Consider the following 26,664-nt stretch of genomic DNA (forward strand, 5'->3'; position numbering starts at 1 on the left):
ATAATTTCAAAAGTCAAAATTATCAGATCTCTAACAAAAGCTATACAATTTCTTTAAATGTTAACATACACCGCAGAAAACCGGCAAAAAGCAGCCATTGATTCTATAACCGCAATAACCCTGACTGGAACTGAAAAGCAGAAAAAGAAAGTTATTGTTGTATTTTAATTGGTGTAAAAAAAACTCCTGGTCTTTAATGAGAGAATCAAGAGTCTAGCATCAACGCCAATTAGCATTAAAGCGTTTTACACATGCCAGATTGTCTGAAATAGCTACCTTTGACCCCAATGATCTCCTATGGGATTGGAACAGCTGGAAAAAATAAAAGGAACAAACTATCGACAGTCATTAGATTCGATAAACATGGTTCATTGAGCCTCTAAAAAAGAACAAGCGTAATAAATAATAATAGTTAGCAGTATACATTCCCAACAGCAGCTTGCCGGAAAGTCTTTAAACATACCCAGCAGCTTGCCTGAAAATAGCGGCGATTGATTCCCGCAAACCCGATTGCACCTGAGCAGAAAATGGAAAATATGATTTTTGTGAGGAAAAAAAAAACATTTCTATAGTGCAAACAATTTTGGGCATTTCGTAGTTGGACATGCTAATTCTTAAGAACAGTATAGAGAGGCTAGTAGCAGAATCAATAATATTAGAGATAGTCACAAAGATGTATAACAACAAAGTTCAATTAACAAGGCTCTAATAGTTAGCTTATGGTTTTATCCCGTTCCTGGTTTTAATTTTTTTGACGCTGACTCTGTTGATTCTATACTGAATGGCAAAATTAAGTTAGTACCCCCTATTTTCCTGAAGTATAAAGTCAATTTTTGGAGCAATCTTACTTCAAGTTAGAGATACAATTTTGATACAATTTTGAAACCATTGATCACCTACACTACTCCTGTCGCCTACCTACAGAATTCACATAAACCGTAACTTCCACAAGAATTCCCGATAAAAAGTTAATGACCTTCGTCCAAGTTTCACAGTAAAAATGAAGATGTCACAATCTGAGCTGTTTTCATGTTTGTTCAACTATGGCTAAGTTCGCAATTGCATTAAACATTAGAGAGAGATGTGAATATCTTGTGATCTTGGAATAGTGTAGAGCATTAATGGTGTAAAAATTTTACTCAAAATGTGATTTTAACTGGGAACAATATTGCCTCGAAAATTCACTTTTTACTTCGTGGAAATAAGGTGCGGTAACCTACTTTTGCAGTTCAGAATCCAGTCAAAAAGACAGAGCTTCACAAATTTAAGAAAAAACAATCGCATTGATAAAACTTTTCAATCTAGTAAGCTGAAAGCCACATTTAGGTAATTGAAATACAGCCATCATTCACGACCGAGCTTTGAAAGTCGATTGGACTCTAACAAAGGAAAGTTTTTGAAATTTTAAAAATTCTAATTTATAGAAAAGTCAGAAATATCTTCAAAACCACTTTTGTCTCCAAAACCAATCCAGTAACCTTTTTTCCAGTTAACTAAAAGTTTTCAAGAACTTCGAAAACTTTGCAATTTTAATTCAAAAGCCGCTTAACTTCGTGATGCTAATATCTTCAAAAACATTTTATCTTTCTCTAAAAACTATCCAGTAACAATTCTTCCAGCCCTGATCGACAAACTTTTATCAAAAAAATTTTAAAATGAAAATCACTATCATTTCGGGTGTCTTTCAGTTTGTATTACCAAAAATGTAGCTCCAGACATAATATAATTATGGATTGCAAAAAAAAACCTAATAAGAGCTTTAACAAATGTCAATTTAAGACCTATCAAACAAAATCTGAAATGACGAAAATTCGTTAAAAAATGAATTTCTGGCACAAAAAAACAATAAGCAACCTTTTCACCTGGAATTTAGGTCTTCCAGAAGCTGTAGCACTCTAAGCACTTGAAATAATACAAAAGCCAGCTAAGTCCTTCTAATGAAACTTAATCTCACAAAAAACACAAAAGATCACAAACACGGCTTTTTTCAAGATCCAAAGAGTTTGAATTTTAACAATAAGGCAGCTATAAAAGCAGTCTGCTATGAACGCAGCTTTTAAAAACCAATACTACTCTTCGAGTCGTAAAAAAACGCACTTCGTTTGAGAGCAATTAATTGCATCATTGTATTAATTGCAAAATCATTGCATCAAATTTGTTAACATAACCGGCAGATTGCCGGCATAGCTGCGAAAGAATAGACCTGCGTGCCATATAATAGAGATAGAAAGATACAGATCTAAATTGAAAAAACAATCGACGCCGCTCAAAAAACCAGGTTAAAAAACGTTCAGCGATAAATTAATAAAGCTTGTTAACATTCGTTCCACAGAAGCCTCATGGAACCTTCACTGCACATAGGAGTTCCTTTGACCTTAAACAAATTCTACTTAAACTTGAGTTTTAAAGTGCAAAAGTCATTTTATTGAGTGAGGTAAGTCACGTATGATCAAAATCTAATCACGCAAATAACCTAAAAACTTTCGCAAAAGCGAGTGAGAAATGACGTCACGCGCGCAAATGCCGTTAGTGAGAGGAAGAAGTCATTCAGAAAATTTGACTTTTCAGCTTTGCTGTGTGAACAAATTTAAAACGAAAAAAGAGTGTCAGACGAAACAGAAAAACATAGCAGGACAAGTCATGACGTACAATTCAAAGAATTTTCATTGACTAAACAGAAAACTAGACCAAGAACGGAATATGAATGGATTGGGAAAACCATTTAGAAAAAAATCCGATCCAAAAAATTGAAAAAACTGTAAAATCAAAGTGAAATTGTCGCATGTGAACAAAAAACCACTAGCGAGAAAGCGAATTTTTGTTCAAACACTGTTTTCTCACTCTAGTTTAAAATTAGAGCGAAACAATTTCACGCAGCAAAACCGCTGGGTTTTTCGCTCCACTTCCTGTTTCGGCGTGACCAAAATCACTACTCCAATTTGACTTCAAAAATCATGAAAATGTGTGAACAGATCTTAAAAAAAAGACAGCGCTCCAATACAATTCAAATTCGTTGAACTGTAACAAATTCTTTGAATTGTAAAAAAAAGACAGCGCCCCAATACAATTCAAATTCTTTGAATTGTAAAAAACCAAGAGCACCGCAATATAGCTACGCTCAGCTTACAGCTTCGCAGCTATAATAAAAGACATCACCGGAAATCTATAATCATCAGCTCAAATCTGATGCTCACATTCGAGTTTCTCACCTCACTGGCTGTTTTCAATTGACAGTTCTAGTCGGCTCAAGCAATGCTAGTTTAGCCTAGCCGGCTGAAGGAATGCCTTATAATAACATCTACAGAAAAGTCCTTCAGAGAAAATGTGAATAAATAATGTTACATATAAACTATGAACAGGACAGAAAAGCTGCATTGAACCCTTTCTCAATAATTTTTGTTACAATTTCGAAACATCACATTTCAAACTATTCAAATTGCATTTACATTGCAGTTCTAATTAGATGATAAAGAGAGTCAATTAAATGAATACATCCATGAGTTATTAGAAGCCTTCCACTTTGTCACATGAACAGGAGAGGTTCAGGTCTCCAAACTGGTCATTTAGACGACCAACAGAGGGCCACACTTTTGAGGCTGGCTTCACGAATGGTGCCGGGAAGGCTCCCGTCTCCCTCGAGTACTTCCTGTCCCATTCTGTTGAGGATATCACAGCTGCTGTATGCGGTGCATGCTAAAATACAACAGCTCATTCTCAACATCTGCTATCGACTAGGTTCAATTTTTATATCTGATTAAAGTAACTTTTAGTTAGTAAAACCAAATGACAATGATTCTTTTCGTTATTTTGCCAGGATCACTCCGTCATTGGAACGACCTCTGCATGTCAAATTCCTGAGGTATCTTTTGTGATTATTCATAATTCCAATAGATAACCGAATGACGTAAATTTAAAGAACAAATAGCTTACAAAATTTGTCAAATAACTTCGGGTGAAAATTACATCCCATGATGACCTTTCACTTGCATGCAAATGACATAGAACAACAGAAATTTTGAGCCTTTTCAAAGACTGTTTTCATTGCTGATACCCCGGGCGTTATTAAAGTTTGCATAGTGAACATATGAAAGTGTGATGTTACCTTAAGAGGTGAGTCGTGAGGCTGTATGAGTCCATTCTCGATGTCTCTGATCTCCTGTCTGATGATGAGGAGAGCGTCTATGTACCTGTCCAGCTCTCCTAAATCTTCACTCTCCGTTGGCTCAATCATTAGAGTGTTGGCAACTGGCCAAGACATCGTAGGGGCATGGAAACCTGTATATGTAAAGGGAAATTGATTAAATATTTCAAAATAGAAAACATCCAGTGGAGGGAAATTTAATTAATGATTAGATCTGTCTCATTGAACTAGGAGTCACCACGTTTCCATAATTACCAGGGTACTTTGACCAGAGACATTGAGACCATAGATTTGATTAAAGAAACTGTTCATAGACGCCTAAAGACTTAAACTGATGCGAGGCATTTCCAGTAATTGTTTATATTCAATGACGCAAACATATCGCGAGAAACCAATTCTCAAAAGGCGTCGATACAAAAAATGAAGTCACTTTTTCCCACTTAGCTCGAGAAATATGCTTTAAAAACAAACAGTACGAAATATGAAATTGGGTGAAACAACATACCGAAGTCCTGTAACCGTTTAGCTATGTCGTTAGCTTCAATCGTGGTCGTCTTTTTGAAGGGCCGTGTATCGATTATGAACTCGTGTGCACAAAAGCCGTGTTTACCCACGAACAGAATTTTATAGTCATTCTCGAGCCTTTTGCGCATGTAATTAGCACTGAGAATTGCAACTTCGGTAGCCCGCTTCAATCCTTTAGGTCCCATCATCTAAAATAAAACGTGTTTACCGCAATTCAAAAAATTGCGGACATAAAAAACAAAATCGAACATCGGACTATGTCACATCGAACAAAAAACATAGCACTGACTTTAAAATTGCCTACGGCAAAACCAAAAAGGCAATCCAAATAGAATTCCATTAACTTCGGTTCTGACGTCATCAATACTTATGGGTAGAATGTCAGCTGCACAACTGTCGTCTGATTATTTATCTCCGAAATTTACGCAAACAATTCCCGTATTCGAAAACGCAATCGATTGCTGATTTTTCAACAGAAAACATAAACCGACTAACGTCGGAAAAATTGCTCTCAATTGACAGGCGGCGCAATTTGATTCATGGGCTGTAGCCCTGATAAAAATTTTTTATGGGTGCGAAAACATCAGCATGCGAACTCTGACCTCCTGAGTTCAATTCCATCACCTCAACGGAGGTATTAACCACTCGGCTATCAGGGACTTGTCTTCGAGCAATTGAAATGCGTGGAAAAGCGCAAAACAGTCAAGCGAAAAATTTGAATAAAAAACATAGCCAGTGGAATACTCGAAACGAAGCGTCGTGTATTATAATCTCTAACCTAAACTTAACAAAATCGAAACATCAGAATAGACACGAGAAAAACCAAAACAGTAGCCCAATAAAACATTGAAAAGGTGTTTTAGAAAAAGCAGACACAATTTTTCAGTTCAGGAGTGTGGGTAGGTGAAGGCGGGATAGATGGAGGGGTAGGTGGGAGGGGGGATGGGTTGTGGTGGGGAGGGTAGGTGAGGTGTGTGTGTGTGTGGAGGGGGGTGGGTGGGAGAGGGGGGGTAGATAGGTACGTGAGAGGGGGTAGTTAGGTAGTCGCGGGGTGGGGGTAGATAGGTAGGTGGGGCAGGTAGGTAGGCGAGGGAGGCAGTTAGGCAGGTGGGCGAGGTTGGTGGGAGTCTAAGTTTAGATAAGTACTTATATAGGATCAACAAATCTAAAGAAGACCCCTTGCATACTATCAGCAGTTACTAATTACTATACATTACAAACTAAGCTACTGTTGATGTCCAATGTTCTAAAAACAGAAAAGTCAACAATCAAAAACAGAGGTAAATGTTTGAAACGAAAGAATTCAAAATTCAAGTCATGAACAAACTTGCTATAGCTGCAAAATCATAGCCGGTAGAATACCGGAAAGAACTGGAAGAGTCGTGCAATAAAACTCTATCTATCTCTACCTACTGAATTATGAAAAAAGAATTAAAAAAGCATTCAAACAGAGAAAAAAAAATCAATTTTTAGGGAGAATTGCTTGTAGATAGGTAGGTGGTTGAGCGGGGTAGTTGGGGCTAGAGTTTCGGGGGTAGTTGGGAGGAGGGGAGTATGTTAGACAGGTTGGACGATCCAATGAGATCAAAAATTCTACATATGACATTTTCACCTTGAATATTACCATCAGTTCTTAATTATCATACATTAAACTCAGCTACTTTTAAAGTTCATTGGTCGACAGCAGACGTCAACAATCTAAAACAGAGATAAATTTTCGAAACGAAAGAAGTCAAGAATAATGAAAGAAACGAAAGAAGTCATGAAAAAACTTGCTCCAGCTAAAAAAAACTTGTAGAATACCAATACTTCTCTTCGAGTCGTAAAAAAGACACACGCGTTTACAAAAATTGCTTTTAAATCGAGAGCAATTAATAAACTTGCGCTGGCAATTTGTTCAAAAAGAGAACGTCTTCTCTCAAGACTATTCAGTCTGAAAGGATCAAAATCATCTCAAAAACTTCCCGTACATCAAATCTAAGTCAGAAAGAACAGCATGAAGAAAACGATAAAGAGAACAGGCTTATCCTCTTTTAGAAAATCATCATGATACAACCGAAGTAAACTGACTTATGTTCTATCAAACGATCATTAGTCAACAATTTTCCGGAAAATGAACAAAAAAGTTGAACTACCTATTGTAAACCGAAAAAGTTTTCCATCAGGAATTAAATGCCTCCACTGAAAAATGACCAGGGCATTGGCAACAGCTGTGCTTCACATAGGAAGTTTTCCATCCTACTAAAAAGCGCTTTTTCAAGGGCTATGAGAAAAGATGAGCATTACTGAAATCGCTCAGGGTAAAAGTTACAAAAATCACAAATGAAGGCAAAATTCAAAAATTAAAAACCGTTTGAAAACAATTGTTGTCAATTTCAAAACACATATAAACTAAAATCAGAAACTAAGCAATGGATTATGCGACTAGATGACCGATTTGACCATTTAATGAAATTTAGAGACAAAAATCATACGGGGCAAACTGAAACATCACCTGGTAATTTTCTTCAAATATCAATGTCAATAAACTATTAACTAAACGCATACTCAAGAACCATGTTCAATTATAATTATCAGAGTCGATGACGCCTGTCACTTGAGTGATTTAGTGACAAATCAACATCGAAAGTCGGCACAGTTAGAAAAACTCAAAATTTTATCGAAATCAGATCAATTCCAAGTAGAAAATTTTTGAATATTGATTGCACCACAGACTTAAGTTTCCCTAAGTGAACAAACACGGAGGGTTTCTGTTAGTTGTTCAGAACAACATGAGTGCAGAACGAATCAGTAAGGAGCTCTCGGGCGGCTGTATTCTGACTATCGTCGACATAACTGAAGAGATCTTCTATGAGTCATCTACAATCCTCCACAAGGTAGTACCTACATATATGCTTCAGCTGACTATGAACATATTTTCCGAGTTATTGAAAAGTTCAATCAAAAACCATTCCTAATTTCCGGGGACTTCAACCTGTCGAGGGTCAACTGGACTCTGAGTCACAGTGCTGATGAGTACGAGCAATCGGTGATTGAGATATTTGAGCCGCATAACTTTCACCAACTAGTGGATTTTGGTACATACGGAAGGAACACACTAGATCTAGTGTTTTAAAGGAAAACGGAAAACACTACAGTCAAGATCGATCTTGTCTTAAAACAAACGTTCAACGTATCAGGTCACGAACCGATAATGATATCATTAAAGAGAACAAAGATCACAAAAACCAGTCCCCAATTATTTCAGCTTTTGCAATGCCGAAAACGATGCCATACGGAGGCAAATTACTTTATTCCCTTTCAACCCAACACGTTTCATCAACATCGATTGTATGATTAAAGAGTTTTATGAGTACATCGAATCCTTAAGAGAAATATTGTTAAAAACTTACAATATAGACAGCTTACGCCTCCCTGGTCTTCTAGGGAAACTTGTAATACTATAAAATTTCGAACAGGAAAAGCCAAACAGCCTTGTGCTATCGAAAAAGTTTTGAAACAAGAAAATCTGTTCCTGGAACTTGCCGAAGACAGGTGTCATTATCAACTGAAGCTAGTGACCATCGTGACACGACAGTACTTTTCAAACAAGAGCCATAAGAAAACCTAAAACTTTACCCAAAACGCAATCTCTAGAGGAAGTAACATCTGATTCCACTCAACATAGGATTGAAAACACGGCAGCGAAGGACCTTCCAGATGCCACCCTGATAAAGTTTGATGGCTCGAAAAAATGAAAGCAATCATTAAACTTCGATCTTAAAGAAACCCGAGGCCCAGACAACATACCCGCCTAATTCTTAGGACAGCTGGCTGAATGCCTTAGTAATCTTGAGCAACTTGAGGATCATCAATAGACTGGGGAAAATTCCGAATGGTTGGAAAATTGAAGCTGCGTCGGCAAGCCATAATAGGGCTGCAAGTAAGCGTCACAAATTACAGACCCGTAACATTGTTATCTATAGTTTCCAAAGTGCTCGAACGATGTATGTATGAGCCCCTTGAAGAACAGTTCTCGGATCAATTATCAAACAGTCAACATGGATTTGTAAAAAAGAGGTCCGCTGAGTCAAACAAGCTTTGTTTCTTGAATGATGTTCAAGTGGCGTTAGAAGAGAACCATGGTTCGGTGTATGCGTTATACATTGACTTTTCAAAAGCATTCGATAATGTTCCGCATTCTGAATTGTTGATTTCAGTAACGAGAATTGGAGTGGATGGATGCGTAGTTAATCTTCTCAATGACTATTTATGTAGGCGTTAACAATTCGTCAGATGAAATTGTGTCAGTTCGGGCTTTCTAGCAGTATCCAGTGGTGTTCCGCAAAGGTCCATTTTGGGCCCCTTACTCTTCTCCGTCTTCAAGAATGATTTGCCCAATTCCTTAATCTTTAGTTCACCCTATCTGTACCAGATGACGCAAAATTCTTATTTGCTAGCAAAATCTACCAAGAAATTCCGAACGAAATTGGCGGACTCTCAATTTAAAAATAAATTGTCAATTTCGTTATATAAAATTTTGTTATATAGCAATTAAGGGGAAGCCCCTCAGCCTTACTTTCAATGACTCAACATTAGAACAATTGACAAAGATGACTGACTTAGGAGTGCAGCTCAGAACTACCCTAAAAGACACCGAGCAGCTCGAGTCCAGATTCGCAAAAGCTACGCGGGCCTTCAGTTTTCTAAAGAGAAATCTATCGTAGAATATCGCAATGACTGAAAATCTGTGCTTAAAAATCTTTTAATTTTTCCCTTGATTATGTTTGCTTCGCGCACTTGGCACACATTACGGGGAATTATGATACTGATTGAATGCTTTCAGAAAAGCAGAAAAGAGCCCTGAAGTGGATTACTGGTTATGGGAACGCTTCGTACTTGGATAATATGCTATCACTAAGATTGCTTCTTCTTCCTAGGTTTTTGCAGCTCAATGACTTACTCTTGTTGTCTAAACTCTTCCACCATAAAGATTATGTGCTTTCATTGATCGAACCCTTTGAACAACAATACGCCAGATTAAAAAGCAGACTATTAAAAATTCCAAAATAAGAACAGAGAAAATCAGAAAATTTGTATTTCCGAACAGCCGAATTTGCCAACAGTCTGCTTCAAGAAACAGACTTTTTCCAGCCTTTGGGACTCAGAAGACGTATTTTGTCGTTTACGTGGGACCGCCTGGTGCTGAATTTCAACGGTAGAGTGTTATTTTTTTGGATCTCAAACATGTAAATTTGAATAACCCCAATGTTAAAGTTACATGTTGTAATATATTAAATCAAAAATACAACATCTTTCCCTTGAATAACTCAATATAATATTTTAAAAAGGTTCAGTTTATAGTTTTCGTGAATTATTTTATAAAAATAAACATTTAAAGCCGTCAATTTTTTTGTCCATTGGAACTCGTTCGTGTCTTTTTTGCATCTCTTCCTTTAATTCTTTTTTTTCTTTGATTTTTCTTTTCTCAGAGCTCTTGGAAGTTTATTCCATTTCCGAAAGAAGTTTCTTATAATTGAATTTTGACTCCATTTTGTTGAGACATTTGACTCCACAATTTAAATTTTGTTGAGAAAAATCATATGTACGATTATTTACTTTTATTATAACGTCTCCGATTATTCTGAATTTCTTTTGGTCTTGTATGTTTGTTTGTTGGACAAGATTGAAAAGCCTATTTAATGAAGTTTTTGCTATTTGAAGTTCTGCGGGAGGTTTTTTTTAAATTTTATATAGATGGACCAAACTAGAATGTGAGCAACGGCCTCGGCTTGACGCCGAAAAGCCATAACAACAACAACAACTCACCCTCATAAATGCCCAAGAGATAGGGAGGATAGAAGCAGATCCCCATGGAGCACTGCTGACTGCCCCAGGTGAAGAGAGAGCCTGCTCAGTGGGACTTGATTGCAGCCTGGTGTCAATGAGAGGATGAGACGGCAAGAACGGAACTAAATGTTCAGCACTAAAACATCAATTTGAATCAGATGATCAAGACAAATTTGACATGTAACAGAGTTGAGTGCATTCTTTAGAGATCATACCATTCCAGAATTTAACGTAAGTGCCCATACTATTACCACTTCAAGTAATGTCATCGTTTAATGCAAGATGAATCTAATATCGAATTCAGGCAATAGGATTAAAATTATTCCAATGATGCACTTTTCCAGCTTTCTCAAATCATTTTTACATTCCAGTGATTCTTAGTACAGTGGTGTACTCAGAACTTCACAAAAAAATTTCTCGTTTTTTAGGATTGATTCTCAAATTGGTGCGTCTCAAGAATTAATTTATATTTACTAGCAGGCCCGCCAAAGGATAACAAGAACATCAATTATATGAATAGAAGTATTAAAAAATTCAGATATTTTTTCGTACCAACTCAGGCGGGAACAACTGCCACTCGTTCAACAGCCACAGGTTTTACGTTACGATACCGATGTGTTTGATTCGGTATATTCCCCAGTACCAGCAAACGTTTTGGGTTTGCTATTTTGCATATTTCAGGAACGCTAAGACTTGTACCGATAACGAACTTCTACATGGTGGCGTACCGTAACAAATGTAATAAGTTAAGCTGCATGTTTAAGGAGCTTTAAAAAAGAGAGAAGATATGAAAAAGGAGAAAAAACAGACAAAAAGAAATAAAGAAACAAAAGAGAAAAGATAGGAAGAAAAAAGAAGAGGAAAGATAGAACAGAACACGAAAAGCACGAGAAAAAAGACAGAAAAAGGACAAAATAGAGAAAATATAAGGAAACCGAAAAAGACAAGTAAGAGAGAAAAGAAAGAGAAACGAGACAGAAGACAAAAGAAAAACAGAAAAAGAAAAAAGCACTAGAAAAGAAAGGAAAAGCAAGAGAAAATAAAGAGAAAGAAAGAAAAGAAAGACAGAAAGGAATAAGAAAAGAATGAAACGAAACGAGAGAGAAACCAGACAGAAGACAACAGAAAGACAGAAGAAGGAAAGAGAAAAAAGGCAGAAAAAGATAAGAAGAGAAAGAGAGAAAACATTGAGCGAAATAGAGAAAAGATAGAGAGAAAAGAAAACAAAGGAAAGAGGAAAAACACAGAGAGAAGAGAGATAAATCAAGAGAGAAATGGAGAAAAAAAGACAAAATAGAGAGAAAAGAAGGAGAGACGAGAAATGAAAGAGACAAAGAAACGGAAAAAACAGCAAATCAAGAGAGAAAGAGAACCACAGGAAAGAAAGAAAAAAATGGATAGAAAAGGAAGAGAGAAGAGAAAGCAAATAAAACAATTCGAGAAACAAAAGAAAGAAAATAAACAGAAAAAGAGAGAAAAGGAAAAGAAGAGAAATGCAAGAGAGAAGTAAGAGAGAAAAGCAGGAGAAAGAGAGAGAGAGAGAGAGAGATAGAGAAGCAAGAGATAAAAAAGAAACAAAAAAAGAGAAAGGAAGAGAAAAAGAACAGAACAGAAAGAAGAAAGATAAAAAGATATGAATGAAAGAGATAAAAGAGAGAAAGCGAAGAGAAAAGAAAGAGAGAAAACCAAGAGAGAAAAGAGACAGAATATACAGAGAAAAGCGAGAGAAACAGAAAACAAAGAAAAAAAAGAGAAAATAAAGAAACGAAAGTGAAAAAAAATTAGAACAAAGAAAGGTAGGAGAAAGAACAGAGTAGAGAAAAGAAACAAAAGAAATAAAGAAAAGAAAGACAGAAAAGAAAAACAGAGAAAGAGAGAGAAAAGAAACAAAAATAAAGAGAAAAGAAGAAAGAGAGAAAAGAAAGACAGAAAGGAATAAGAAAAGAATGAAACGATACGAATGAGAAACCAGACAGAAAACAGAAAGACAGAAAAAGGAAAGAGAAAAAAGGCAGAAAAAGATAACAGAAGAGAAAGAGAGAAAATATTGACAGAAATAGAGGAAAGAAAAAGAGAAAAGAAAACAAAGGAAAGAGGAAAAACACAGAAATGGAGAAAAAAGACAAAATAGAGAGAAAAGAAGGAGAGACGAGAAATGAAAGAGACAAAAAGAAACGAAAAAAAAAACAGCAAAGCAAGAGAAGAAAGAGAACCACAGGAAAGAAAGAAAAAAATTGATAGAAAAGGAAGAGAAAGCAAAGAAAACAATCCGAGAAACAATGGAAAGAAAATAAACAGAAAAAGAGAGAAAAGGAAAAGAAGAGAAATGCAAGAGAGAAGTAAGAGAGAAAAACAGGAGAAAGAGAGAGACAGAGAAGCAAGATATAAAAACGGAACAAAAAAAGAAAGGAAGAGCAAAAGAACAGAACAGAAAGAAGAAAAAAAGATATAAACGAAAGAGAGAAAAGAGAAAGCGAAGAGAAAAGAAAGAGAGAAAAACAAGAGAGAAAAGAAAGACAGAAAATACGGAAGATGCAGAAAACAGGAAGAGAAAAAACGAGAAAATAAAGAAACGAAAGAGGAACGAAAGTGAAAAGAGAATGAGAACAAAGAAAGGCAGGAGAAAGAACAGAGTAGAGAAAAGAAACAAAAGAAATAGAGAAAAGAAAGACAGAAAAGAAAAACAGAAAAGAAAGAGAGAGAAAAGAAACAGAAACAAAGAGAAAAGAAGAAAGACAAAACAAGGGCCGACGAAAAGGAACAGAAAAGAAAGAGAAAAAAGACAGAAAAGAAAGGAAAAAGCAAGAAATAAAGACAGAAAGGAAAGAGAAAAGCGAGCGATGAAAAAAAAGAGAAACTAAGGAGGAACGAAAGAGAACAAAATATGAGAAAAAAGTAAAAGCAGAAAAAAAAGAACAGAAAAGAAAGAGAAAATAAGGAGTAAAGAAAAAGCAAAGAAAGAGCAAAGCAAGAGAGAAAAAACAAAAAGGAAACAGGAAAGAATGAAAAACTAAAGAGAGAAACGAAAGAGGTGCGAAAAGAGAAAAGCAGGAAAAGGAGAGAGAGAGAGAGAGAGAGAGAGAGAGAGAGAGGTAGAAATACAGACACAAACGAAAGAAAGGAACAAAAAGAAAGAAGAGAATTGAAAGAGAAAAAGAAGAGAAAAGGTGAAAGATGGAGCAAAGAAGAAACGAAAGCTAGAAAAGATCTTCTTTCGAGAGTAAAAAGGAAAATATAACTAATTTTTCGCAGCCTAACTCTTCATTTGATCTATACAAAAACCAGCAACATGATTGAGTTAAATAAACTTCAGTTGCTCAAATATTTATTAGACAGATCAAGCAAAACTGAAAACAAACGAAGTAGAAGAATGTTTAAAAAATCAAATAGGTCACGGAAACATTTTACGTAAGAAAACTGCGATTAAAAGAATTGCAACAAACTATATTCAGGAGAATTTAAAAATGTAACGCAAGCTTTTCCCCACTTTACTATCTAGCTGACTTAAATCCATTTAAATGCACAATCTTTCATCTTCAATTTCATTTCGGTAATTGACCTTTACTTAAAGAACCTTTATTCTGTCATTATCCTTGATGCATCAGTACATGTCATTCAAAGACTATCTTTGTGTAATAAATTCTTCGGTGAACGACTCATTTTTTATTAGCATGTTCTGAGTCATTGATCAATTTTGAATCCGCAGTTTTTCTGTCGCTGGCCGTTTCGGCACAGGCATCTTTTCGGTCATACGCACCTGTTCGGTCAATTACCTATATTTACATCTGCTGCTATTCAGTCATAGACCTTTATGGCATAGGTAACTTTTCGGTAAATGAGTTTTGGCGATGACAAGTTTTCGGACATTAAATTTTTGGCAATGGAAAGTTTTCGGTAATTGACATTTTCAAACGGCATGCAAAACTCTTCGCTGCATATTTAAGAGGCCTTAAAACGTGAGTATTAGGAGTAAATATGGTGGTATAAGTATTCGAATTACGTTTAATATAAAGACAGATAAATAGTTACCGGAGGAAAGACATGGACCACGAAAAAGTGTGAAAAGGGGAGGGAATTGGAGAAAGTATAAACGGGTGTGACGTTAATGGACGAAAATCCCGATAATTACGCGGCTCACCTGCTCCTTAGCTCAACTCATTTTGCTTCTGCCTCTTAACTCGCAGACGCGTGTTCGAATCCGACTGTTGCAAGTCGCTTTTTACAGAAGAGCATGTTTAAGGTCTGTTAAAACATGCAGAGATAGGCGCTTAAACATGATTCCTTTATGTCAACACTGAATTAATATATATAGATATATGATAGATAGATGAGAGGGAGAGAATGAAACGCAGAAAGAACGAGGCAATAAAGAAAGAACTAAAGGAAGGTATAAAAACGAATAAAAGGGAAGAAATGAAGAACGGAAGAACAAGACAACAAAATCCCAAATTACTTTCCCCAGTACACTATGCATCCTTTTCCGCCCCTACTCGGGCTTGACCCCATGCCTCTTGCTTCACAGCCATAGATCTATTCCCTTCCGCTACCGAAGCCTGCTGCTTTTGTCTTGAACTGTCTTCATACGCAAATTTTTGAACCATGGCTTTTTTGTCTCGCTTTTTTTTGCTAAGCTGCGTTCTTAAGGAGAACAAAAAGTCATGCAAACTAATGTGCAGATCAGGAGCTTAAGCATGGTGGCGTAGGCTACATGTTAAAGCATCGTAAAAACATGTGAAGGTAGAAGCGCTGTTAACCATTGCGCTCAAGTGCGACTTACATTTAATATAATACATAGATTAGAGGGAGAGAATGAAATGCAGAAAGAATATTAGAATAAAGAAAGAACGAGATGAAGATATAAATAACGAATGAAAGGAAAGAAACGAAGAACGGAATAAAAGGACAACCAAATCCCAAATTTTTTCCCTAGTAATTTATCTAGACTTTTTTGCGCCTACTCGGGCTTGAACCCATGCCCCTCGCTTCACAGCCATAGATCTATTCCCTTCCGCTACCGAAGCCTGCTGCTTTTTTCTTGAACTGTCTTCATACGCAAATTTTTGAACCATGGCTTTTTGTCTCACTTGTTTTTGCTAAGCTGCGTTCTTAATGAGCACAAAAACTCATGCAAACTAATGTGCAGATCAGGAGCTTAAGCATGGTGACGTAGGCTACATGTTATGTTAAAGCATCGTAAAAACATGCGACGGTAAAAGCGCTGTTAACCATTGCGCTCAAGTGCGACTTACATTTAATATAATAGATCGCACAACCAAGGATCGTCAACACAAAAGCTATGTTCAAGCCTCCGTTGCTAGAATACTACGATGGATAGAAAGTGCGCGTTTCTATGTCTCACTTACACTCCGATAGGTCCAACGCCAGGTCCACCTCCTCCATGAGGAATACAAAAAGTTTTGTGCATGTTCAGGTGACACACATCTGCCCCAAAATCCACGGGTCTACAGTGTCCAACTAAGGCATTCATGTTGGCTCCATCGAGATAAAACTGCCCTCCATAGTGGTGGACAATATTAGCAATTTCTCTGAAACAAAAACATCGTTATCACTTCGCTTTTACTCACCACTTCCCTATAAGAATACTCATCGGTAACGTAAGGCTAATCAATAATCAGCAGTTACATTTTGCTTCATTTGTGCAACAAAAACAAAATATAGCAGGCAGATTGCCAAAAAATAGCCGCAATAGCTTTGTAGAACCGCAGTCTCAAACAGATGGAAAAAGAAACAGACTATATAAGAAACTTCTTTTTTTATTAAATGCTTTTTTTCCCTCTTATTTTAATAACAATAAAGGGCCGTGTACACCATCCGGCATCGATGGATGTAGGTCGAAAAATAGGGCATGATGAGTAGCAATTAGTAGCCGGATGCTGCACTCCAAGCTGTTCCCCTCCAGACAGTGTAAAGACGGCCCAGTCACAAAAATAAATAACAAGTGGAGAGGAAAGTGGAGCTATTTGGAAAGGAACTGGAATGAGCAGAATCCTTGCACATGGACATTCATTTGTATCTGTGAAAACTGTCGTGCACATCCTAGAACCTAACAGCGGGAATAACGTCCCAGTGGCATATCCACGAAGTAATAATAATAATAATAATAATATATAGCACACATAGGGAACTAGAATGGAAGGATTAAAATAAAAATGAATAAGCAAATGAATAAAGATATGCAGCCAAACACTCAGTGGAGCCTTCCCTCCTCCACGACGGCGCTAATCGAAGTCTCACTGAGAACACGAGGCTTGAGGGCACGACATCCCCTCAAGCAGAGAACACAGCTCCTCAGAAGTGCGAAGCTGATTTTCGTTCAGATGTAGCTTATAGTGTCGGCGTACGGCTCTCCGCGTTTTTCGCTGACCTTGGTTGCGAGTTGTTTGATAACGCGCGATGCTGATGGACCTGCACCACCCGAACAAGCAAAAACCAGTGCATTGAAGCTGCTGTGTTCGGTTTCGCGGATTCGCTCTTCGTACTTATTTCGCTTGATGCTCTCGTGATATTTGTATGCATCTTTTATGGTCTTAGGGCAGCTCTTCGCATGAGGGTTGAAAATCTTCACATCGAAGAAAGTGCGATTAAAGCGGGAGCCCCAGAGACCGTTTGCCTTGATGTCCAGTCGAGCGTCATCATCAGTGGTGGTGGAATTACTCGAGAAAATTTCTCCATCGAGCGACTGAAGTTTTGGCTCTATCTGTACATCGTGGCAAACGTCATCCATCAGGTTTGCAAACACATCTCTAATTTCGTTGTGTTGTAGGTGCGTATAACCGCCTTTGGCGCAATGGAGGGTATGGGTGAGGCTGAATTCTTTCCCGCATAGGCATATGGCTGGCGTGTTCTTCGCTTCCCAGGTGTAGCGAAGTGCTATTCCATCACGGAACTCAGTCTTCGTGAGGTCAAAACCATGTTTTGACAACGGAAGCGCGTTAAGCCAGATTGATGCTCCTTTCTCCGAGGCCAGCTGGATGGTATGCTTCATTTCTGGTAGATTGTTTATCGATTCTGGATTTTTTCGAGATGAGTTCACGTTGATTGTCTGCTTTCTGTCTGAGACTGATCTTGGTTTGTTCTACTTCACATTGTTGAATATTATTGAATGACGCCAATGGTCTTGAGAGTTCAACTGATTGCTCAAGATTTTTGTGAAGATCTTGTGGGAGGGCGATGTTAAGCCCACCCATTCTGAGAGGGAGAGAAAAAAGTTCTCTTTGCCGACGATGTTCGGTATGACTCGGCCAAGCCGCTCCTCCACCTTGTCCTGAACCCCGTCCATGGAAGGTGTAGTACGCGAGAGGAAGCTCAACTTCTGTTGAATCCCCTTCGTCAAACATGCATAGGCATTCTGGGGAGAGGTGAGAGCAAATTGATCAAGTCTGTCTAAGTTTTGTGTATTTAGTTTCTGCATCTTTCAGGAAATTTTTACTGGCCTCAGAGCTTCCGATAACTGATCCCAGGACTCGAGCGCCCTGCGTGATTTCCACATTTGTGCCTGCAAACACAGTTGACGCTTGGCGCTCGCCTCCTGGCTTAATTATCAACTGACACTTCGGAGGATTGACAAGATATCCATACTTGGGACCGAGCTCAGTGAGCTTGTCGAAGAGTGCCCTGATATCTTTTAACTTACCGACAACGCTACCATCATCAGCATACCATTTTTGTGTCAAAGAGTCATTATGAAGTCTTGTTATTAGGGGTAGGATTGCGATTCCATACATTGCCATTGCAAGGGGATCGCCTTGTGTCGTAACTTCCTGAGACAGTATGGTCGACTTACCGATGTAGAGATGAGACGGGTGGCTATAGGAATTCTGTAAGGCGACATGCAAAGATGGGCATAAGGCTTTCACGTTCTCTAATGCTGTTCGTCTATTGAGCACGTTAAAAGCGTTTTTGGCATCAATTAGAAGAATTGCTTCGTTTTCGGGGTCATCAAAACTGTGGCGAAGCGAATTTATGGCAGGTTCTATGCCACATTTCTGGCCCAGGCACAGTTGCATGTTTCCACCGAGGGATGTTATATCTTGCCTGATGCAGTCAACGATTATGCGTCCGGTGATGCGACGCATTACTTCACCAATACCAATAGGTCTCACACCTGGACATTTATCCAGAGCCACTAGTCGACAACCATTGTATGTAATCAAATCATCCGGTGGTATTGTGGACGTTCTCAGCCTCTTAGCAAACTTGGCAACAAGCTTGCACCGGTTCGTGGAGGTTTGCCCGAAAGCAGAAAGTAGTCTACGCCAGTCATCGGCATCGAGACCTGAAGGCCCGGCACTGCCATGAGTCTTCATTGCATGCTTTCGGACGAGCCCGGCACTGATTTTGTCGAAGAGAGCGGGGTGGTAAGGAAGCGTGCGTGGATGTTCGCTCTGAATGCAGTTGGGCTCCAGGGGTTGACCTTCAGGATGTTTGTCGCGTAAAATCTCGAGGACCTGTCTACCGTCTATGTGATCCGTAGTTGCGAGCACGCCGCTTTTGTGCTCATCCGAAAGAACGCGAATAGCATTACTGATCTTACCACGAGACATGAAATCGTTGAACATCTTGAGGTCAGAGTGCTGCTGTTTGTTCCTTGAATTCATTGTCATTTGGATTGCCTTCGCTTCACAGAACAGTTCTGAGAAGTTGCAGCTGTACCATGCTTGCAGTCTGCGCTTGATGGTCTTATTGTTCGATCCATCGTCCGTGTTCTTTGTTTGACTGAGGGTTAGGTGCGGAAGTATCATACAGAGGGTCAGAGATATATCGGATCTATCCGTGTTTACGGCAATCGGGGAGAGGACACTGTGAAGGGCTTCGGCGAACTGTTCCCCTGTCTTGTTCTTACCAAGCGTGAAGAACGAGGGCTTCCAAGTGACGACCTCGCGGAATATTTCGCGCACTGTTACCGCGTGATGAGGCTGGAAGTGGTCCCAAAATTTATTCGATGCTGCGGCGACGGAACGTTCGGGGGCGTGCGTTGTTGCAGGAGCTATGAGTGCAGTGTCGGGAACGGTCAAAGCGTTGTGTGGTGCCGGCGTTGCGGTTGCTGTTTCGGTGGCTGCGGTGATCTCAGAGCAGTTTAAATGCTGGGATCTTTTCCGTTTGTGCCCCCAGCTTAGTGGGCACATATTATTTGCACCACCCCCCCCCCCCCGACACGTGCCATACATTTACATAATGATATACTATGTAACGGCACGTGCTCTAATTGGGTGGCGCAAAACGTACTAGGGGGGGGCGCAAACGGAAAAGATACAAATGTTGAGATGTTAGATTTCGATTAAGAATCTGTTTAATTTATTGCTGCTTCTATTAGTTGCCCTCAAATACCCTTCAAATACGCACTCACTTGACCTTATCTATTTGAAATAAGGTAAGGAAAAGTCAAATTCAGAGTGAGGAAGTCATTTTTGAGAGTGAGGTAAGTCACGTGTGACCAAAAACTTTCACGCGTATGAACGAAGTCTATCTCCACTAAGAGTTAAAAATGACGTCAATAGGCAATGCAGTTTAAATTGCATGAACGAATGAACAAAACGTAGATTTGAAGTGATTGTGACATCACAAAACTCTCGACGACGAAATAAAAAAACATGGGACAAGTCCTGACCTACAATTCAAAGAACGTTCATTGATTAAACAAAAACCTAGGTCTAGAATGGACGGGTCTTTCCCATTATAGCCCCCCCCCCAGCTTAGTGATCAGATAGCCTATAGCCCCCACCCCAATAATGGTAATAATATCATAATGGGGGGCTATAATTTCATGGGGGGGCTATAATGGGAAACATCCGATTGGACTATGACTATTACTTTTATAATTGGTTTAAGCACCATTTAAAATCTTAACAGTGCAGGAAAATTTAAAAAGATGAGTTTTGAGTTTTCGCCCGAAAAAAATTTCAAAGGGTATCAGTTTCAAATCAAATGAAAGCTTATTCCACTCAACAGCGACAGCATGCGAGAACGTACGTCTTCCAAAATTAGAGCGAAGTAAATTGTAAAAATATTGAGACCTTGCAACTATCGTGTTTCGTTTCATTAGTTCCGATAAATATAGTGGGAGTTTGCCAGGCTGATGTACAGAGCGATGCGCATACAATAGGATTTTGAACACAATGTGTTGCCTAATTGGCAACCAGTGTAGCTGCTTCAGGTACGACGAGTTTGGTGTTGAAGTTGACAATCGAAAAATCGAATGCGCGGCAGAGTTCATTATTCGCTGAAGTTTTGATAATAAAAAGTTTGGCAGACCATAATAAAAAGAATTACAGTAGTCAACACGTGATATCACTAAAATTCTAAATTACTCAATTAGGACTGATGTCTTAAGTTGATCACGAAATGACCACACTTTACGGAGATAATAAAATGAATTCGAACAAACGAAGTTGACCTGTCGTTACAGAGTAAGTTGACAATCAATTTAACAACCTAGTACTTTTACCTGTTGATTGTAGTCACCATCTTCCGTCAGACGTAAAAGACCATGTTTAACATTTTTTACATCTCCGAATAATCGCATACTCTCTTCTCACCATTTCAATTTTAATTTTGCCTGGCTGAACCAACGTTGAATTGAGGTCAGAATATCTTCAAACATGCATTGACTGAGTGTCGAACCGAATACGAAATAAAGAACGGTATCATCAGCGTAAAAACGATATTTTATTGCCAGTTCTTTCAGCTTATCTTCTAAAGGCAGCATGTAACAGGAAAAAATTAAAGAACATAGAACCGACCCATGTGGCACACCCGTCTTAACTTTTACATCACAAGAAAGACATCCGTTTACGATAACTTGTTAACGATGCGAACAATAATTCTTAATAAACAATAACACCACTGATTGCAAACCAATCCTTTTCGCTAATTTATCAAACAAAACCTGATGCTCAATAATATCAAACGCTGCTGAAAATTCTAACCCAATATACATCACGGAGTGCGACTCGTCTAGATAGCAAAGAAGATCTTTCAAAACTTTAAAGAAAGCCGTTTCTGTTGAATGCGAGCTACGAAAAAACACTCTGATACCTGCTCATAAGGATATTGGATTCCAGATAGAAATTAATTTGCTCAAAAACAACTCTTTCAATAACTTTTGAGAGGAGAATCAGATTTGTTACAGGCCGATAACTCGACAACAAATCAGGATCAAGATTAGACTTCTTTATGAGCGGCCTCACGAGTTCTTGTTTGAATTGAGTTGGGAACTATCCCGTCTGGAGATTTAAATTAATTAACGCAATGAAGTAGTCCGGAGAATTTGTCAAAACAATTTTACATAACTTTGTTGGTGTTACATCACTCGGTGCCGTACTGTTAAAATTTTTGTTAGAATTAATTGCAAATTGCTCAGTGTGAAAACTTGATAACTCTACAGAGTTGTTGTATGTTAATCAATCTATTCTAGACCCTTCGTTGGAGGTAGTGAAAATAATACGGCTTCTATTTTCTTAACAAAGAGAGCATTAAACCTATTTACTAGACATTCAGGCTCCCCTAGTGACTGCGGCAGGACAATATCTGTTCGTAAGAGTCGCTGTAGCATAGAATAGCTAACACGCTTATTTTCACTAGCAACACATTTTTCGAGGCATTCAATTAACTTTTTGGTGACCAGCTCAAAATACTCCAGAACTGCATTAAGAAACCGGCTTTTGGCTTGGAAATTACCATTCTTTCGGAAAGCCATTCTTTGGAAATTGCCATTCTTTCTTCTCTACCGTTCTTAGCTCATCGTCAAAGAAGGGGAACTTATGATTTCTCACATATTTAGTTTTCAGAGGATGGTTTTTATGGACATAGCTGGTTTCGTTCATTAAAACACAGTTCCAAACATTTTCAGGATTGTCTCTGTCGATCGGAGCAGCAATATTTTCTGCAAAACGCTCCCACGTCAAAATTTTAACGTTTTCTGCACGAGGCCTTCTTTACAGCTAAATTCTCGTGCTTTTGCAGAAAGTTAAAGTACACAACTCCATGATCAGAGCTTGTAACGAAACTTACAAGAGGTTCTGATGCTTCAACCTCCTCGGATGTAATAACCTGTTCTTAAATTCAACCATGTTTGTGAGTAGGCACGGTGACTTGCTGTTGCAAACCAAATTCATTCAAGAAAAAGATGTCCATTTGATAGCAGCATAGAAATATTGATATCGCCTACAATAAGTAAATTTTTGAACAACAACGTTTTCTCCTCAAGAAACGATGTTAACTCACTTATGAAGACACGTCCATTTGTTTTTGGTTGACGGTATATACAAACCAAAGGATCCACAGACCTGCCCCGCGTAAATTCAAGAAAAGCCACTTCCGCGTTTGTAAAACACTTGTTTAAAAAATTATCGACACGTAAAATTCCATCACAGAACACCGCTAATGCTCCGCCATTTTTTTCTTTCTGTTTGCACTTAAGTAACAATAACAAATTGGGCCACACTGCTGGAGACAAAACTCATCATTTGCGTTATCTTTGCTCCACGTTTCTGTTAAAATTATGAGGTTAAAATCATTAGCTTCAATAAGATTTCTTATTTGCGAAGTCTTGTTGTGAACCGATCTTACGTTAGGTAAATATACTTTTACACGGTCATTGGCGGTTTTAAAATCTGATAGTCATGTATCAAATGAGGCCAGCCATTCCCTCGGTTTCTGAGTTAGGTAAAATTGTGAAAATGAATCAATTTCGGGCCAGAAATCGGGAGATTCAACTTGATCGTTATCGGATTTGAATACACAGTTAAAAGATATTTCACGGATACACAGTAGATCAGCTCCCTTGTTCTTGCAATATTGGGATGACCAGATTGGAAAAATCATTTAGAAAAAAATTCTATCAAAATATCCAAAAAAATCGATGCAAAAGGCCGCATTTGAACAAAACACCTCTTGCGAGAAAGCAAAATTTTGTTCAAACACCGTTTTCTCACTCTACATAAAAATAAAGAAGCCTTTCTCATTATAGCCCCCCGCCCCCAGCTTTGTGCTCCGATAACCTATACCCCCATCCAATCATGGTAATTATACCATAATGGGGGGGCTATAATTTAATGGGGGGCTATAATGGGAGACCCAAAATTATAATGAGAATAGTTAACGCCGCAGAAGCACTCGTTCTTTAATCCACTACCTGTTTCAATGTTTCAGAAATCAGCGCTTTAATTTGACTTCAAAATTCATCAAATGTGTGAACAGATCTGTACAAAAATACAGCGGCCCAAAAAATTTCAAGTTCTTTGAATTGTATGAAACAATATAAGGCCAATAATAGCCTCAGCTATCGCTTTGCGGCCATTAGGTTAAATTTAAAAAAGTCAAAGATGTAAATTTAAGTCGGAAAAAAAAACATCCAAAACAAAATGCGCACCAAAAATTACATTATCTGTAATTTTAAAATTCGGTCAGAAAACAGCCGACTCAGTCCTTTCATGACTCCGTCATCTGATGGGGGCAAACGTGGTCTGAGATGATTGTTGCAATAATTTTCCAGCTTTGGTAAGATATCATCCAATAGGCGTCTGGGTGTTTTGACAACCTTGTGCAGAAGAGATTTAAACGACGCGTCATATAGTAAATAGAAGTGTAACCATGTAATAGTCCAAATCTGACCACTTCCTTTTAAATGCATTCTAATTTTGCCAGATTAGCCTTACTAACGCCTCCCCAAACAACTCAGCACTACATAAAATGAGGAATAATAAATGACTGATAATTGTTTTGATATGCTCCAGCCCATATCCCGCATGCTTAACTTCAACAAGAGAAAAAAAGGGACAAAATCTTCGTCTGAACATTCGCCACATGTGAATCAAATCTCAAATTGACGGCAACGGCAATCTCCAAATTTTTCATATCACTGCATTGCCGTATGCCAAGAATAGGTAAAACTTGCGGACCAGAATGGTAATAAACACAAAGCACGACAGTCTTAGACTCAATAAAAGTCATATAGTTGCTTTCACACCAGGTTTTCAGCTCCATTAACACTGCCTTTTGAATCTACCAGGATTAATTGGAGTTATATCATCAGGATACTTGAGAAAATGTCCGTTCGATTCTGAAATTTGCACCTCATCATAGACTAAATTGAACATCACTGGGCCAAATGTGGTTCCCGGGGGAACACCACAAATTTTCCGAGGCGCAGTTGACTGTTCGCTGTTGATATCCACATACTGGGTCCGATCACGCAGAAAATTGGCCAGAAAGTTAACAATATGCAATTGATTAGTCGTCAACTCCCTCAGTTTCCACAACTCGATCTCTAGGAAGCCGGTTAAAAGCCTTGCTCAGATCGAGATTAAAGATTCGCACATAATCAGAATTCTTGCTGTAATTCTTGTCCACGTGTAGCATCTTGCATCTTCAGCATTGATGTTACTTGGAACTTCTCTTCCAAAAACCAAACTGATTTCTAGCAAGATTCTTCTTATAGGCAGATGAAACAAACTTGTCAAAAATGAGTCTTTCAAACTGACAAGACAGAATAGATGTTACCAAAATTGGACGAACATCGCCTTTATAATTAACATGTCTTTTTTTGGAACTGGAAAAACAAGTGATATTTTGAATGCCGATTGAGTGGAAAATAACCATTCCTGAGGAACCCATTGTACAAAGGATAGAGAAGATTGGCCAGATCAGAATTCCGACAAAACAGCCAAGAAAGAAGTCCACCAGGACCATTAGAAGATGTCCTAATCTTCTTGAGACTCTTATAAATTTCTTGCAAAGCCAAGGTAGGGGGCAATTTGACACCAACCGGTGAAGATTCAGGTGAAATGTCAGAGGAAATAGTAGATACTATAACCAATTCTTCCTTGATCTTACTCGCAGTAAAGAGGATACGGGCAGCGTTCTGCTTTCTACCCAGTACTCTATTGCAATTTTTCCACCTATCCTTTGAGACTCTTATTGAGACTCTTATAAATCTCTGGCAAAGCAAAAGTAAGGGGCAATTCGACACCAACTGGTGAGGCTTCAATTGAAACTAGCAGGCCCGCAGAAGCATAACAAGAACATCATTTAAAGAATAGAAGTTTGGGCTGGAAATTTGGGCGTACCACCTTGGGCTGGAACACATGCCCCTCGTTTAACAGCCATAGGTTCTACGTTACGTTACCGTTGTGTTTATTTTATTATATTACCCCAAGTACAAGCAATTTTGTGTTAAATTTTTTTTTGGATTTGCCAACTTGCATATTTACGGAGCGCTAAGATTTGTACAGACAACGAACATCTTCATGGTCGCCTGCATAGGTTATGCGGCATGTTTAAGGAGCGTTAAAAAATAGAAAAGAAAAAGATACGATGGAAGGGAAAACAGAAAAAAAAGAAAGAAAAGAAAGACATAAAAGAAAGAAACAAGAGCCAAAAGACAGAAATAAGAACCGAGAAGAAAGACAGAGCAAAAAGAGAAAAGCAAGCGAGAGAAAGGTAAAAAAGACAGAAAAAAGGACAACAGAGAAAAGAAAAAGAAACTAAATAAAGCAAGAGAAAAGAGAAACGCAAGGGAACCGAGACAGAAGACAAGAGAGACAGAAAAATGAAAGGGGAAAAACAATAAAAGCAGAAACTGAAGAGAAAACAAAGAGAGAAGAAAGAGAAAAGAAAGACAGAAAGGAATGAAAGAAACAAAAGAGAAAGAAGACAAAAGAGAGACAGGAAAAGAGAAAAAAGGCAGAAAAACAGAACAGAATAAAAAGAGAAGAGAAGGAAAGAGAAAAAAGAAAGACAGAAAAGAGAAAGAGCAAAAAGAGAAAAGCGACAGAAAGAAGCAGAGAAAAGTGACAAAAGCGAGAGAGAAAAAGAGAGAAAACAGAGAATAGTGAGAAAAGACCAAGAAGAAAAATGATATAAAAAAGACAAAAAGAGCAAGAAAAAAGAAACACGAGAGATAAAAGCAAAAAAAGTTGGAGAGAACAAAAAGAATCGAACCAGAAAAAAAATCGAGAAATACAGAAAAGAGACAAAAGAGAGAAAATGAAAAAAAGAAGAGAAAAGCAGGACAAAAGAAAGAGAGAAAAGCAGAAGAGAAAGAGAGAAAAAGAAGAAATAAAGAAAGAAAAAAGACAGAAAAGAAAGGAGAGAAAAAAAACGAAAAGAGAAAAGAAAGGAAGAAAAAAGAAAAAACGAAAGAGGTAAAA

The 26,664-nt window shown here is 38.1% G+C and overlaps 1 protein-coding gene across 1 annotated transcript in view; it reads right to left on the bottom strand.

Moving 5' to 3' along the window:
* Nucleotides 1-3,309: 3,309 nt before the first annotated feature.
* LOC142337467 (glycine dehydrogenase (decarboxylating), mitochondrial-like) overlaps nucleotides 3,310-26,664 on the bottom strand; it is a 266,460-nt gene continuing 243,105 nt past the window's right edge. The window contains exons 13-17 of the mRNA XM_075386707.1: nucleotides 15,859-16,041; nucleotides 10,475-10,631; nucleotides 4,647-4,854; nucleotides 4,103-4,275; nucleotides 3,310-3,693 (exon numbers count right to left, since the gene is read on the bottom strand). Of these exons, the coding sequence (XP_075242822.1) occupies nucleotides 3,505-3,693; nucleotides 4,103-4,275; nucleotides 4,647-4,854; nucleotides 10,475-10,631; nucleotides 15,859-16,041 (910 nt within the window). The 3' untranslated portion in view covers nucleotides 3,310-3,504. The remainder of the gene's footprint in view (nucleotides 3,694-4,102; nucleotides 4,276-4,646; nucleotides 4,855-10,474; nucleotides 10,632-15,858; nucleotides 16,042-26,664) is intronic.

The sequence above is a fragment of the Convolutriloba macropyga genome, chromosome 4 (genome assembly GCF_964194025.1).
Source record: "Convolutriloba macropyga chromosome 4, txConMacr16.3, whole genome shotgun sequence".
NCBI lineage: Eukaryota > Metazoa > Xenacoelomorpha > Acoela > Convolutidae > Convolutriloba > Convolutriloba macropyga.